The 14,253-nt window shown below is 34.4% G+C and overlaps 1 protein-coding gene across 1 annotated transcript; it reads right to left on the reverse strand.

The window, feature by feature from the left end:
• Nucleotides 1-1,333: 1,333 nt before the first annotated feature.
• mtx1b (metaxin 1b) lies at nt 1,334-13,871 on the reverse strand. Its single transcript, XM_055219825.2, has 8 exons — nt 13,717-13,871; nt 8,731-8,800; nt 8,250-8,329; nt 5,049-5,141; nt 3,915-4,097; nt 2,120-2,196; nt 1,878-2,035; nt 1,334-1,687 (listed from the first exon to the last, which is right to left on the reverse strand). The coding sequence occupies exons 1-8, from the start codon at nt 13,819-13,821 to the stop codon at nt 1,470-1,472; spliced, it is 984 nt and encodes a 327-aa protein (XP_055075800.2). The 5' UTR covers nt 13,822-13,871; the 3' UTR covers nt 1,334-1,469.
• Between the last annotated feature and the right edge of the window lie 382 nt (nt 13,872-14,253).

Below are 14,253 nucleotides of genomic sequence, written 5' to 3' on the forward strand. Positions count from 1 at the left end.
TCATTAAACTGAGAATGGCCTTGGTTGACCCAATACAGCCAGTGTTGAGTTTTCCTACTGATATTTGAAAAAACACTCTCACATTACAAAGAAAACACAGACAGCACTAAACCCAGGGGATGTGGATGGCAGCAATTTTAATCTAAATGCTGAACTTGATACTTGAATGCTGTAATTGGAAAAAGATCACAAATTATGCTAAGGCTTTATCCGAAGTTTGCAATGCAAAATAAATATAAAGTTTATTAGTAATACACATGCAACCTGTGTGAACATCCCACCACACACAAGTACCAGTATATACTGTACCAGAAAAACTGACAATTGCTCCTAATGCTACAATAAGGTTGCATTTGATACATTAGTCAATGCATTATCTAACAATGAACAATATTGATTATCAGCATTTATTATTCTTTGTTAATGTTAATACAATTGTTCATCTTAGTTCATTGTGCATTTTAAAAATGTATTAGTAAATGTAACCCCATTGTAAATCATCACCATACAACCTTTAAACTATGCAGTTTATTGTTACAATTATAAAAATACTACTTTGAACATACTCATGCTTACCTTTATTTATTATTAATCAGCAAAATACACACACACACACAAAAATATTTACGATTTCTGTCTTAATTATACGATTGTGTTGGTGACCTACAGTAAACTTGCATTTTAGGATTTTGGGGAAAAGCCCACTGAGGTGAAGTAGAGGTCCGACCTCAGAGCAGCAAAACAGACGACCCCATCATGCCTTGGGTTTCCGGTAAGAGACATCGATGGAGCAGGCCGGCTGTATAATAGCCACAGGCTCCAATTTAACCTCAAGGTTTGACATGAAACAATAAAGCTCTTCTTAGAAGTCCTCTGGAGACCTCTAAAATCTGCCTGATTTATAAAGGTTTGGGTCTTGAGTAGCTTTCAGAAAGCTCCCAGATGGATGGTTTTAGATAAGCAGTCTATGATGACTTTAGGCAAGTTTTCTGTTTTGGAAAATGTTAATAGCATGTCAGTGTGTTTAGTCTGCAAGCCACTTTATCTGGTCGATGCAGCAAAATGTAATATTTACAGTATGCTCAAAAGTGTGAGAGCAATGAAGCATAACAGTGCAGCTGTTAAAGTTAAAAAGCTTGTTTTGCGTTTCTGCGTTTTGAGTACTCTTAGTTTATTTCCATGATGATCTATTTATCACATTAGTAGGAAAAAAATTTGTAAGTATAACTAAAAGCTTATCTTTTTCTGCAGTAACAGACGAAGAGCTTAACATTAATCGGCAAATCAAAATCCCAGCTGCATGCAAAACCTGACAAAATTAGAAATCATGACACTGGAGGATAATATTTTTAATATTAGTATTAACAATAATTATAATTTAAAAAGCACCAATATGGGGCTTGCCTGAAGGTACACAGATTAAAAGTAAATGAGGTCATAGTTTGTACGTCTCCTCATGCCACTTTCGTTTAGTCCTCATCTTCTTCATCACCCTCATCATCATCATGGCTAGAGTTCCTCAACTGTGGCAGCTCACGTTTAATGGTAACAATGCCAGTAAGGACGGCATAACCCAGCATGGCTCCCACAGCAAACAGTACAGAAAGGATCTGGTTACGACGCTTGTTGGGCTCATTGTCAAAATCTCCACCGTCAGGCTGAACATGCATCTTGCGACCCGGAGTATCTGAAATGTAAAGTTATAGTTAAGTTAGTGAGTTTCAAAAGACACAATGTGAAAAAATGGTTCTCTTTGCATGCACACTGTCCCTGACCCTAAACTGGAGTCAGATCGGAATTTCACCAAAATCAGACACAATCCAAAATCATCATTCTTAGACTGAACCAATTTGAAAAATGTATGCTTATAAAGTAACCTTGTATATCAGAAGGGAAGTAGAGCGTTAGGATGTTGGTGCAGAACTGCTGTAGGTTGCTCAGAGAGTTAAGGTGTTGCTGGAGCTTTCCATTAGGCAGTTTAATCTTCAAAAGAGGGGCCAAGTGTGCAAACACATACGCATCCAGCGATGATGGACTAGGATGAAAAAAAAAAGTAATTTTCATACACAAACAGACACATACACAAATGGTGCAAATATAATCAACTGATGTGGCTTACGAATCTCCGAAGAAGAATTTTTGTGAGGCCAATCTCTGCGATAGGAGAGTCATACATTCAAATGCATCACGATAAAGCTAAGAGCGGAAAGAAAAGAAACATTTTCTTAACATCCAAGTACATCTGCTTTAGAAAATGGATCATACCCTAAAATAATCATCTTTTCTGTAACTTTCTTCAAAATATATTAAAGTAATGATGGCACAAAGGAGTAGCTATGGCAATAAGCCATCTGACCTAATTCTTGCTATGTTGTGTAAACACAATGAAGATTCAACAGCAGGGTCAGTGGGTTTTTTGAAACAAAGGTAGACCACCAAGAGACAAAACACAGCGTACACAGAGATGACTGTATATGTATATACATATATAAAGCTTCATTTTGCACTAAAAGATTAATTTTGGATAAGCAAACCATATTTTCAAACCAACTAGAGCCAAAAAACAATTCAAGTTTTCTGTGCATTGTAAGGGAACTACTTTATTCTAAAACAGCACCCACTTTCAAACCTTTCATTATTTCAATACTTTTACTACAATGTGTAAGTTTCATTTCATTAAAGTTGAAAAAATGCAAAAAATAAATTACTTTTAAAGTTGCAGTGTGTAATTTTTAGAAGGATCTCTTGACAGAAATGGCAAATAATATACAAAACTATATTATCAGGGGTGTATTAAGACCTTTTTATAATGAACAGTTATGTTTTTATTACCTTAGAATGAGACGTTTTTATCTACATAAACAGAGGGTCCCCTTACGTGGAAGTCGCCATTTTGTGACACCATGTTTTTACAGAAGCCCTAAACGGACAAACGTTTGTACCAAGTTGTCTCCGACAATGACATGTTTTTACGGTGGCGGCTACCGTAGCTTCTCCATGCGTTTCAAAAGCAAGGGGTGAGCAGTGGACTGAGCCGTTGGTTGCAATTCGCAACCTCACCACTAGATGTACACACTGCACCTTTAAATGATTATTTCATGTGTGACTCACTCCTAAAAATGCGATGATTTATACAGAGCAAACCATAGCAATGTTTACTGTCTGGCGTGTTTAGCATTTGCCATTTTGACCAAAAGAATATTACATAGTTATGTTTTACAATTTTATTAAACCACCATCTTGGCCTTTGTGTCTTGCAGTGTTGCCATGTCCACATCTTTTTGGGCTAAACCACCATATCGTTTTAGCGCTTAACCACTTCTGGCCTTGGCCCATAAAGTTTTTGGCATTATTGTGGCATTATTGTTTATAGTGGAAAAATGTCTGTAACAACATTTCATTTTTTAAGATAAAGCATTTGGATTTATTTTGATTTATTATGTTGTTCTTGTGTCATGTATGCAGATTTTTCTGCAAGATCTGGCAACACTAGTGAGCAAACGCTTTTTCCTCTGTGATTTTCTGGACTGCGCAAGTATTTAAAAGTGAAGAAGTGACAAACGAATTTAACTGCAGTGTGTACAGGGCTATAGTCATCCCTACTGAAAAGAGCAGTTAAAACCAGCCTAAGCATTTTTAGCTGGTTTGAACTGGTCTTTTCAGTAGAGATGTTATACTATTATGCCATTTTTAAGGGTGCTTTATCCCCAACAGTACCTACAATGACTGATTAGATCATTGGCTTTATTTGCTATATCAGTTCGCATAAATGTTGTTATTTCAAAAGACAAATAAAAAATACTTAACAAATAAACCATACACAACAAAGCCAGGAATGCGTATTAGTTAGCTAAATATCAACAACTTTATGTCATAATACATCACATTCTGTTACTGGTGGCTGGTTTTCTAACCTCTTTCTCCAGCTGTTCACCAGGTTCGAGGACTGGGTCGCCCCTCACAAGTCTCAGTCTCTCCAGCTGTTGGCTGTGCATGCGGTTGGGCAGCAGGAAGTTGAGAGGAAAGGGGATGTTTTCCGCATACCAGCACCGTGTAACGTCCACATAATTTTTAGAGTCTATCCACAATGTGTAGACCTGATCAAAAATAAGGTTTAAGAACCATATGAAGGATTACTTGTCTCGTAAATTTTACTAAATTAAGCTGCAAAAAATCTGTTAACATCTTTAATATGGAGTTTTAAACGGGGGAAACAGGATGTGTAAACATGAAATGATGTTCCCAGGGGGACAATAAACGATCAATCAGCAGAAAGTATTTGAACATATACACAAACTTTACAAGCACTGTTCAAACACATTCAACAGCTTTCAAAGGCTTAATCCTGGAGTATAGTCTGTTTTTTACATGTACGCAAACATATGCGCACGGTCGAATGCACAGCCTTGCAAAGTATAATTTATTTGACTCATACGCTGTGAATCTAGGGGTCCGTTTACATGACCGCATGACCGCGTTTTGGGGTACTGGCATTTTTTGCCACTTTATAGTCCAGGGTCACTCGATGCTTTTGTCGTCTTGATTGTTTGTATTTATCGCTCTGAAGAAAAATGCATATGTGCCTAGTGTTTCTTTAAGCAGTAACATCGCCATCTACAGGCCTGGCATGCATTAACACGTTTTTAGATGAATTAGTGGATCTGTATTTTTGACATTTGATACAGATAACATTCACAGCTTTTCTTTTCAAACTGCTTTGAAACAGATGTCATTGGGGGAGGACGTTTTTGGTATGACCTTTAAGAAATGGGACGTCTATTTACTCGGTTGGTTGAATTTAACTTTCCCTAGAGACATAAAATACTAGTACAACAACAGGGTGCCTCTAACTCAAAGGCTGAGAGAGAGATCCTTGTCCCAGTAGGCTTTCCATAATTTTAGGACAAAAACGATTAAAAGGTTGTTATACAGGAAGCCAAACATCTTTATATTATACGCAGGACTTATACATTGCTCATGTCTTTTTTAATCTGAATTCAGAATCGAAACTTTGTTTTATAATCATTTAAATATTTCTTTCTCCTCACCAGTGCTGGCAGCAACTTCTCCTCCAGTAGAGACACAAAAGCAAGCGTATCTGCGCCCTCCTTTGCCGATAGGTCGTAGTCTGCATTGTACATCTAAAAACACAAGAGACAGACAATCATTCAACTGTCATTATGAAAAGCCAACATTTATACATTTATAAATATAACTATACTTATGTATTGTGACATATGCAATAAAATCAGTAATTTGACCACGAAAAAACAGCTGCATTATGACAACAAAGAATATACTGTAGCAAACGAATGATGTGTTTAGACTCGACAGAGATCCCCCCTCCTGAAAACACCTCTGAATGTCTACAACAATGCCAAAAAACCTCTCTACTTTTTCAATAAGGAGACATTTCTAATTTTCCGTTTTCTTCCATTTTCTTGGCATACCACTAACAAGCTTTAAAAGCAAAGTTGTACTCATTGCCTATTAAACTCAAACCAGAAGCAATTATTTGGAAACCACTCTGCTTACAACATGAGAAGGTATGCCAAGAATACCCATAAAAAACAACCTCAACACAAAATAAACCAAGTGTTAGTTTCCTTTCTTTTAAAATATTCTTTAAATATTGTCGCTTTAGCCCCTTACTGTAATCTTAGGATTACAGTGTCCTAAGTCATTGTGTTAGGAAAAATATTAAACCAATGGGCGGGTGATTCTCACGAAACCATTGAAACACCACGGCACTAATGATTTTAGCTTTAAAATGTGTAATATAGTAACATTAAAAAGCATCAGAATTAACACAATACTGTGTTCTACCTTGCACAATGTGTGATTTCAACATAAGAATTTATAATTGTAAATTTTATCTCATTTTCTGCTGAAATTCTCATTACCGCAATGTGTCCGGCTGTGTTTGAACATGCGTTATGTTGTAATTTAATCAAATTAACACAAAAATATTGAGAAATAAATAAATGGATGTTTTGCTAGACTACTTTAGATGACAGAAAAAATATTTACTGAATATTCATGTATAATAATAATAAAGAAAAATTAGGAAAATGATGTGTCCATGCCTGATGTTCTCATCCTCCGCAACACTTTTTGAGAACAGTTTAAGCACACATACAGAATTTTAATAAAGTTTGATTTTGAGTGACCAAGCACATGGACCAGTTACTTCAAGAAGGCTACCAGGTAAGATCATTTTTTTTACAGTTAATTTGAAATATTGTCTTGTCAGAATGCTTACACGACATTTTGATTATCATTACCACAACAGATGCTTATTAAATGTTAATTTAATTAATAGAAGCATAATACTTTGATTTTAAATGAATGTGCAGAATCTCCAAATTATGTTCTTTCAGGTTTGTCATGTCATTCTGAAAATATGTCAGTGTTGATGTTTTCTGACTGTTGCGGTAATGAGATTTTTTAGGACTAATTTTTTAAATTATGTTACAAAAAGTGTTAAATGATAAGTAAAAGTTTTTAAATTAATGTTCCCATTTACTCCAGACTTTGTTTTTCAATGTCTGGTGGGAAAAAAAGTAAATTTAAGCAATTTTTACATTTTCATGCTTGACATTTTTAAAACCAAGTTTTCGTGAGTATCACCCGGACATTTACTTTAAAGATAAAAAGTACAAAAAACTCTTCCGGGCTTCAAATTGTAAGAAAATACACATTATTTTCAAAATAAAGAAAAGGTGTATTTGGATACTTTCTGGTTGTTAAAGCTCAGTAAAACGTGTTCACTGCTAATGTGTTGACTTAGTCCAAGTTCATTCCAAAATAAATTTTGATTATAAATCACTTACCCCCGTGTCATTCCAAACTAGTAAGTCCTTCGATCGTCTTCTAAATAAATTTTTAAGATATTTTTTATGAAAACCAAGATGCTTGTGACGGTCACGTAGACTGCTATTCAAACCCAAAAATAAATAAAAGACACTGCTAAAAAGTTCATGATGTGATATCAGTGGTTCAATCAGAAAACGCACCGACAAAATATTGAATGAAGTCATTATTTTTGTTTTCTTGCGCACAAGTGTTCTCATTGTTTCACGGGTTTGGAACGACAAGTGATTTATAATAGAATTTTCATTTCGGAGTGAACTATCCCTTTTATGAATCAGGTAAACAAAACAAAATAGTAAGTTAACTTTAACTGCATTAAACTGATTGAATAGGTTTTATGTGCATTTAAGGACACTGGAAAGAGTCAGATTTATCCAGCAGTGCTTTTATCTCACTCACACAGTTAAAACATAAATGGAAGGGAATGCTAACATTGACATCATCTTGCCTGTCTGTTACAGAGTGTTTGCTGATGTCCTCCAGAAATGTAAAAAAGTTGCTTTGAAACATGTGCATTGGAAAAGACCTATAAATAAAACTAAAGTAAATTGAATCTATGATAAATGTGTTAAACGTGGCATTTAACACTTTGTAATAAGAACAGAAAATCTGATTTAGGCCACTTTCAGCTACTGCACAAATGTAGCCCATACACATGTTGATCTAAGTAATTGAGACCAGTTAAAATTATTTTTCGTTATTTATGCAATTACATGTGTTACTGTGCAATCCAGGATATGGTCTCATAATCTGAGATTAGGAGCATCAAAGTTTTTTGATTCTCACTCACTGACTTTAATTTAATTTCAATATTTGAAATATCCCAGTAAATATTATAGATATCAAGGTTACTTTTACAGAATGTTTTTTACATAATGTAGGATGATTTTATCGAAAACAGTAAATCACCAAAAAAAATGAATAACACTACTACCACTCACAACACACAGGGAAAACCTTTGCGCGCTTTATGAATCTTCACGCACTTTATGAATCTTTACGCACTTTACGAATCTTCACACGCTTTACGAATCTTCACGTGCTTTACAAATCTTCAAGCTCTTTACGAATCTTCACGCACTTTACAAAGATTTTTACGAACTTTACGAATCTTCACGATCTTTACGAATCTTCACACGCTTTACGAAGATTTTTACAAATCTTCACGTGCTTTACCAAATCTTCACGTGCTATCCAAATCTTCACGCGCTTTATGAACCTTCACACGCTTTACGAATCTTGATTTAGATGCTGGAAAGCTTAAGCTTCTAATCGTCACCTGTTAGTGTAAGCATTTGTGTGTGCCTAAGCTCATTTGGCCCCTTAAGGCCATTAACCAGTCAAAGGTTGCTGAGGATTTTAGGGGAATCATTCACCTGTTTCCTGAGATGAATGATGATCTTACTGGGTTGAGAGAGGCTTCCTTCGTCCCTGGTCTTCAGAGCAGGCAAAGTACCTTTCAGAGTGGAAAAAAAACAGTTTAAGCCAGTTTAAACTCTACTTGATAAAATCTAATAAACTTTAAACCAGCTTACAATATAAATGGATTCAATACATGTATAGCAAAATTACAATTGTGCTAAAAGTTGAACTTTAAACCAGCTTCCAGTATCTGTAGATTCAATAACTGCAGTTGTGCTAAGTAATGGGTGCTTGACCCACTAATCTACAACCTGCTTAACATAAGAGGGTGTAAGGACAGGTTTGCATTCCTCTTACAGCACATTAAACTGTCATTCGGTCCCCTTTTACGGCAGCTAATTTTAACAGCTTTCTAAAAGCACTGTCAGGCAAACAACAGATTTCTGACCTGTGATTCTGGCATAGCAAACTTTAGGTTTTACCTTCCAAACTCACCTGTTGGGCTTCTCCATGGGTTGGTGATTTTGTGGACTTTAAGCGGTGCACCTGCAAACTTGGCGTAGGCCTATGTGAGAAAACAAAAGGGAATTAAATTTTAAGTAATTGACTAGCCCCTTGCTATGGCTTAGATCCTTGCTTCATATACACATCCATAGGATATTTTTGACCAATTGACCATCAGTTGATCAAGTCAGATCCCTTAAAATAGCACACCTGTACTCAACAAGCAAAATGCCTGTAAGAATGCGCTGAGGTTGTACATCACCTTATGTAAAATACTTTGGAGCAATTACATTTTGCAGTGGGTGGAATTACCGTGTGACATCATCAAAATAAAAAACCAATAAATGTCCAGTTACTTATTACCTAGTCCTGACTGGTTAAAGCAATATCTCATATAAGCAAAGAAAAAATTTCTTTTGCCACTTTGTCACATTGCATCTAGTTTGTGTTATGTGTCGAGGTGTGAGAAATTTAATTTGAGATTGGGGTTTGACTATGAGCAATCATAGTTCCTAGTTCATGCCAAGCTAGATTAAAACGTATTAAAAGTCTGTCACCGCCTCAAAAGACATTACATAAAGGTGAGTAACAGTAGGGTTAGATTATCTGAGCATTGCTATTTAAACATTTCTGGAGGACCTAATCGTGCCATCCAAAAATGTGCTGACTTGTGTTAGTTGTTGGTTCAGTTTTGGGAGGTCCTGTTATTAAACATCTAACAAGCATTTAGCTGCATTATTTAAAAAATTATTCATATCATAGTTTATGTATTCATGGCTTTACTGGAATTTATGAAAGTTACATCCCTAAGCAAAGATGGAGAGGAAGGAAAGATCGGATGAGAGCTGATGTTGTCTCAGTAAAGCATTAACATTTTGTTTTCAAACCAGTGATAAAACCGCTATTAAAGAACATCAAACGCTTTGCTTCCCCTCTCAGCATTCCAGTGTGGTTTTGGGTTCCTGACTGTTAAGCTGTGCTGGGCTGGCATTTAGCAGCAATACAATTTTTAATGCTAGGTTTGTTATGGAAAACTACAAGAGCATTAGCATGCCCTAAAATAAATCACGTACTCCACAATATAAAATGAAACAAGACAATACAGAACAAGTGATACTATAAACAGAACTCTATAAACATAAGATATATAGATAAGAAAGATTATGTATAAGAAAATTCCTTTTAAGGAAGTCGCCCCACTAGGCGACCATGTTTGCAATGCCTCTGGGCAGTTATTTCAATCTTGCATGACTAAAGTCCTATCTACTTGAAAGGAAAAATTAGAAAAAATAGAAAAAAATAGAAAGCGGGAGCATTGCATTGTCGCCTATTTATCATAATAACAGTGCAAAATCTTGTTATATTCCATATATTTGGTAAAAGTGTCAATGACAAAACAAAAACTTTTAAACATGGACATAATGCATATTTTTGAGTCAGAAACAATGTGTTTAAAAAGTTTAGTTTATTGAACAATATTTCAAGACATTTTAAAGATTTTCTTCACAATTTTTTTAAATCCCCATTTTAAAAAATGTCAGGTGGTACAACCAATTATTGTCTATTTGCCATTTTAATGAGCTCACTATGTCATGCTGATTCTTTGTTTATTTGATAGTGGCATTTTAAAATTATAAACCTGAAAATATTTTGAAAGTGTAAACTTAACTATAAAAGATTTGAGAACTAAAAATGTTTTTATTTCCTAGGGGCAATCATTCATAGCAGTTGCACTCTTTGATTCTCTGGTTGCACCACCTGACCTCTGCAATGAATTTAAATTGAACAGATTTCTATGATGATGCTGGTATAAGCTTTTGCCTGTGATATCAAATTCATAAGTATACTTCTCAAATACTAATTAAATGGTGTATGATAAAATAACAGTTTTACATTTGTTGTACCACCTGACACAGAAAATGTACCAGCCTACCCATTACATGATTAAAGTAGCTATTTTTTCAGTATTTGACAGAAATCTTCAAACTTTTCATTTTGTTTATTGAACAACATTTCAGTACATTTTAAAAGATCTTCTTCACAATTTTTTATATTCCCATTTTAGAAAATGTCAGGTGGTACAACCAATCATTGTCTATTTGCCATTTTAATGCGCTCACTATGTCATAATGATTTTTTGTTTATTTGATAGTGGCATTTAAAAACTATAAATGTGAAAATATTTTGAACGTGTAAACTTAACTATATAAAATATTTGAGAACTATAAATTTAAGAACAGCAATTTAAAAATGTATCATAACAATTGTAGACAACCTTAGCTTGCATTTATTAAAACTAAAATTATTAGCTGACTAAATTTATTTAGCTTAATTTTTTATTTCCTAGGGGCAATCATAGCAGTTGCACCCTTTGATTCTCTGGTTGCACCACCTGACCTTTGCCATGAATTTACATTTAACAGATTTCTATGATGCTGGTATACGCTTTTGCCTGTGAAATCAGTATACTTTTCAAATACTAATTAAATTGTTTATGATAAAATGGACATAATAATAAAATATGATAATTTTTCTAGTTTTACATTGGTTGTACCAGCCTACCCATTACTGATTAAAGTAGCTATTATTTCAGTATTTGACAGAAATCTACAAACTTTTCATTTAGCAATAAAGATTACCTGGGGTTCACTGGATGATGTGATATCATGTTTACGTTTATGTTATACTTGCTAACTTTTTAATTAAAGACAGTTGTACTACCTTGACATTTAAGAACATCCAAATTGTTGGACAAAAGTTTTTCAATTATCCTAACATCCCAATGACTACTGTTATTCGTGACATTTGCTTATAGGAAAGGTTTTGAACATAAAAAAACATTTGCCTTAATCTGCCATTTAACAGGTTTGAGATATTAAACAAAATTTTGTATTTATTTTTTTTAAACTAAAGACTAAAAATGTATTTAAACTAAATAGGTTTTATAGAATAAAAGTATCAAGTTAGATTTTTATAGTACATAATAATATGTACTATAATATAATAAACACAAAAATATGCATGTCATATCATGCACCATAAGTAGTGTTGCTGTATGCACTGTTGTTGGTAATCTGAGAAGTTTGCTCTGAACGAGTCTGGCTGCAGTTTACGTTTACATCTTTCGCTTTGATACATAAACCAGGCAGGCGTCCCACCTATCCATCTGCTACTGGTCTGAAATGTGCTAACATGTCAGAAAAACATGAATCAATCAAAGTTGCTACACAATTTTTAATTCCACACAGAAAACAGCCATACTTTCTAACAGAGATCACTAAAATAGGCCACACAAATCGCATCATAAATCAAAGGCTCCAGTTAGAATCTTTAACTCATATTCTTATCTAAGCAACCATGCGTGTCCAAAACTAACCTGATAACATTAGGAAAAAATTACCATGCTCACCTCCACCACCTTTTAGTCTAAATCCTAAACATTTTACTTGTTCAAATATTTTCCCTAGCAAAGCAATTTTAAATGTGAATTTGCAGGTTCTCCTTTTCCTGGCGCCTGCATCATGATCTTTAGTTACTCTATATACTACAGCAATGGTAACTGAAGACTCACTGCTATGTTCTGCAAACACGAAACCATAAACCGCTCATACTCCAGAATGTTTAGGCTAGACGAGAGAGGAAAGCCATCAGCATAGTAAAACCCTCCGTTGCCCACATCATTTCAACAACAGAGCTGGAACATTCTTCATGTTTCTGAGAAACTCTTTCATAATTGAACAAAAAAACATAAGAAAAATTTTCTCCTCACCACAGGCGTGAGACCATTAAATGGCATGTTATTCATTGTCATTCGATGCCAATAAAACTCAGCAGATCAAAAATAAATAAATAAATAAAATTACAGTGTACGTTTACACGTTTAAATAAATCCTCTATAAAAGACTTACTGAATGATTGAATAATAATTAAGTGACAGGGCAACAATGCTGTAAGTGTAAATTTAGGTATTATCCTTGTCCATAAGTTGAATTTGTCCTCCTGTCATTGTCGGGAAATGCGAGACCCTCTCGGACACTGTTTGTTTTTTGTGTTTAGGGAGTTTGGATCTTTGTAAAGAAACCCCCTACACTCTTTTGCATGCACACCTTGCTGGCTGTTTATACAGCTGCACATGACAGGCAGATAATCTGCCACACATGGCCACTGCAAAATATTATTGTTTGTTAAGTTGTCTAAAATACAGAGGGTGTTTTATAGTAGACGTGGACACTAAGCGTCTTTGGTTTTGGAGAAGCATGAGAAAGAGGGACACACTTTAGAAGTTAAAAAAAATTATTGTGGCTCTTTATTTACAACATTTGTTGTGACAAAGTGTATTCAAAATTATTTTATGTATTCTTATAAAAATATATTTTATAATGGTGTTTTTACAATAGAACGCTTTTGAATAAATGTGTTTTAAAAGCTTATTATGCTGTTTGAAGATACCATATTAATTTACAAAAAATAACCATAATAATGTAAACATATTTTTTTTAATTTACAGTTGTAGCAAGGCTGACAGTTTTTCATAATGTATTATACTGTACTATTTTAACAGAACAAATACATATTTATAATTGTAATTTCCTTAATTATTTGTGTTTTTACAATAGAATCGGTAGTAGCAAGACTGATCCTTTTTTTAATACTGTACTGTACTGTACTGTACCGTACCGTTAACAGAACAAATACATTTCCTGATCATCTAGTGTTATTTCATTAATAATAGTACTGAGTCTGACATTCATGACTGAAAACTATACATTGAAACGCGATATAACGTTATAACGCGAGCTGTAGGTAGTTCAGTCACGTTAAGCGGAAGAGTCCTTCAATATGCACACACATGTGTCATTCACACCAGTCACCTCCCACCTTTACCGACAACTGACAACACAAACATACACAATTACTACGACATATCAAAAATAAAACAGGCTAATCGGTAATCGAAACGACTGGTTTATATCTTACCAGCACAATTAAACAGTCGACATCTATTGAAGGTAATCCATAGTCGCCTTTCCAACAGTACAACTCCAAGGGGGCAGCCATATTGGAAAGACTTTTAAGTGACATTTCACCCGGAAGTACGTATCCTAGCTCTGTCGTTGCTATTGGCAACTGTAAACAGTAGTGTGTGTGTGACGCCATGGGATTTTTTTAATGTACCTTGTTTCCTTTCTTTGTTTTAATAAAATAGTAACAAATACAATACGATATAAGACACAAGTGCTTAATAAATTGCTAGATTTATTGGTAATAATAATAAAAAATAATAATAATCAGATTTTAAAAAAATCGACTTCGCTGTAGGATGTTTAACTGTTAACATATCAACTTGAAATAAAATGTTTGTGATGGTCTTGTCCGGTGACTTGTCTCGACTCATTCAATCCCAGAATTTATAATTTTGTCAGTACTTAAAAACGAGTGCTTCAATGAGATCATTTTTACAAGCATCAAGAATGTTGTGCTGATGTTGTCATGTTAGAGTTTAACACTAGATGG

The sequence above is a fragment of the Misgurnus anguillicaudatus genome, chromosome 20 (assembly GCF_027580225.2).
Source record: "Misgurnus anguillicaudatus chromosome 20, ASM2758022v2, whole genome shotgun sequence".
NCBI lineage: Eukaryota > Metazoa > Chordata > Actinopteri > Cypriniformes > Cobitidae > Misgurnus > Misgurnus anguillicaudatus.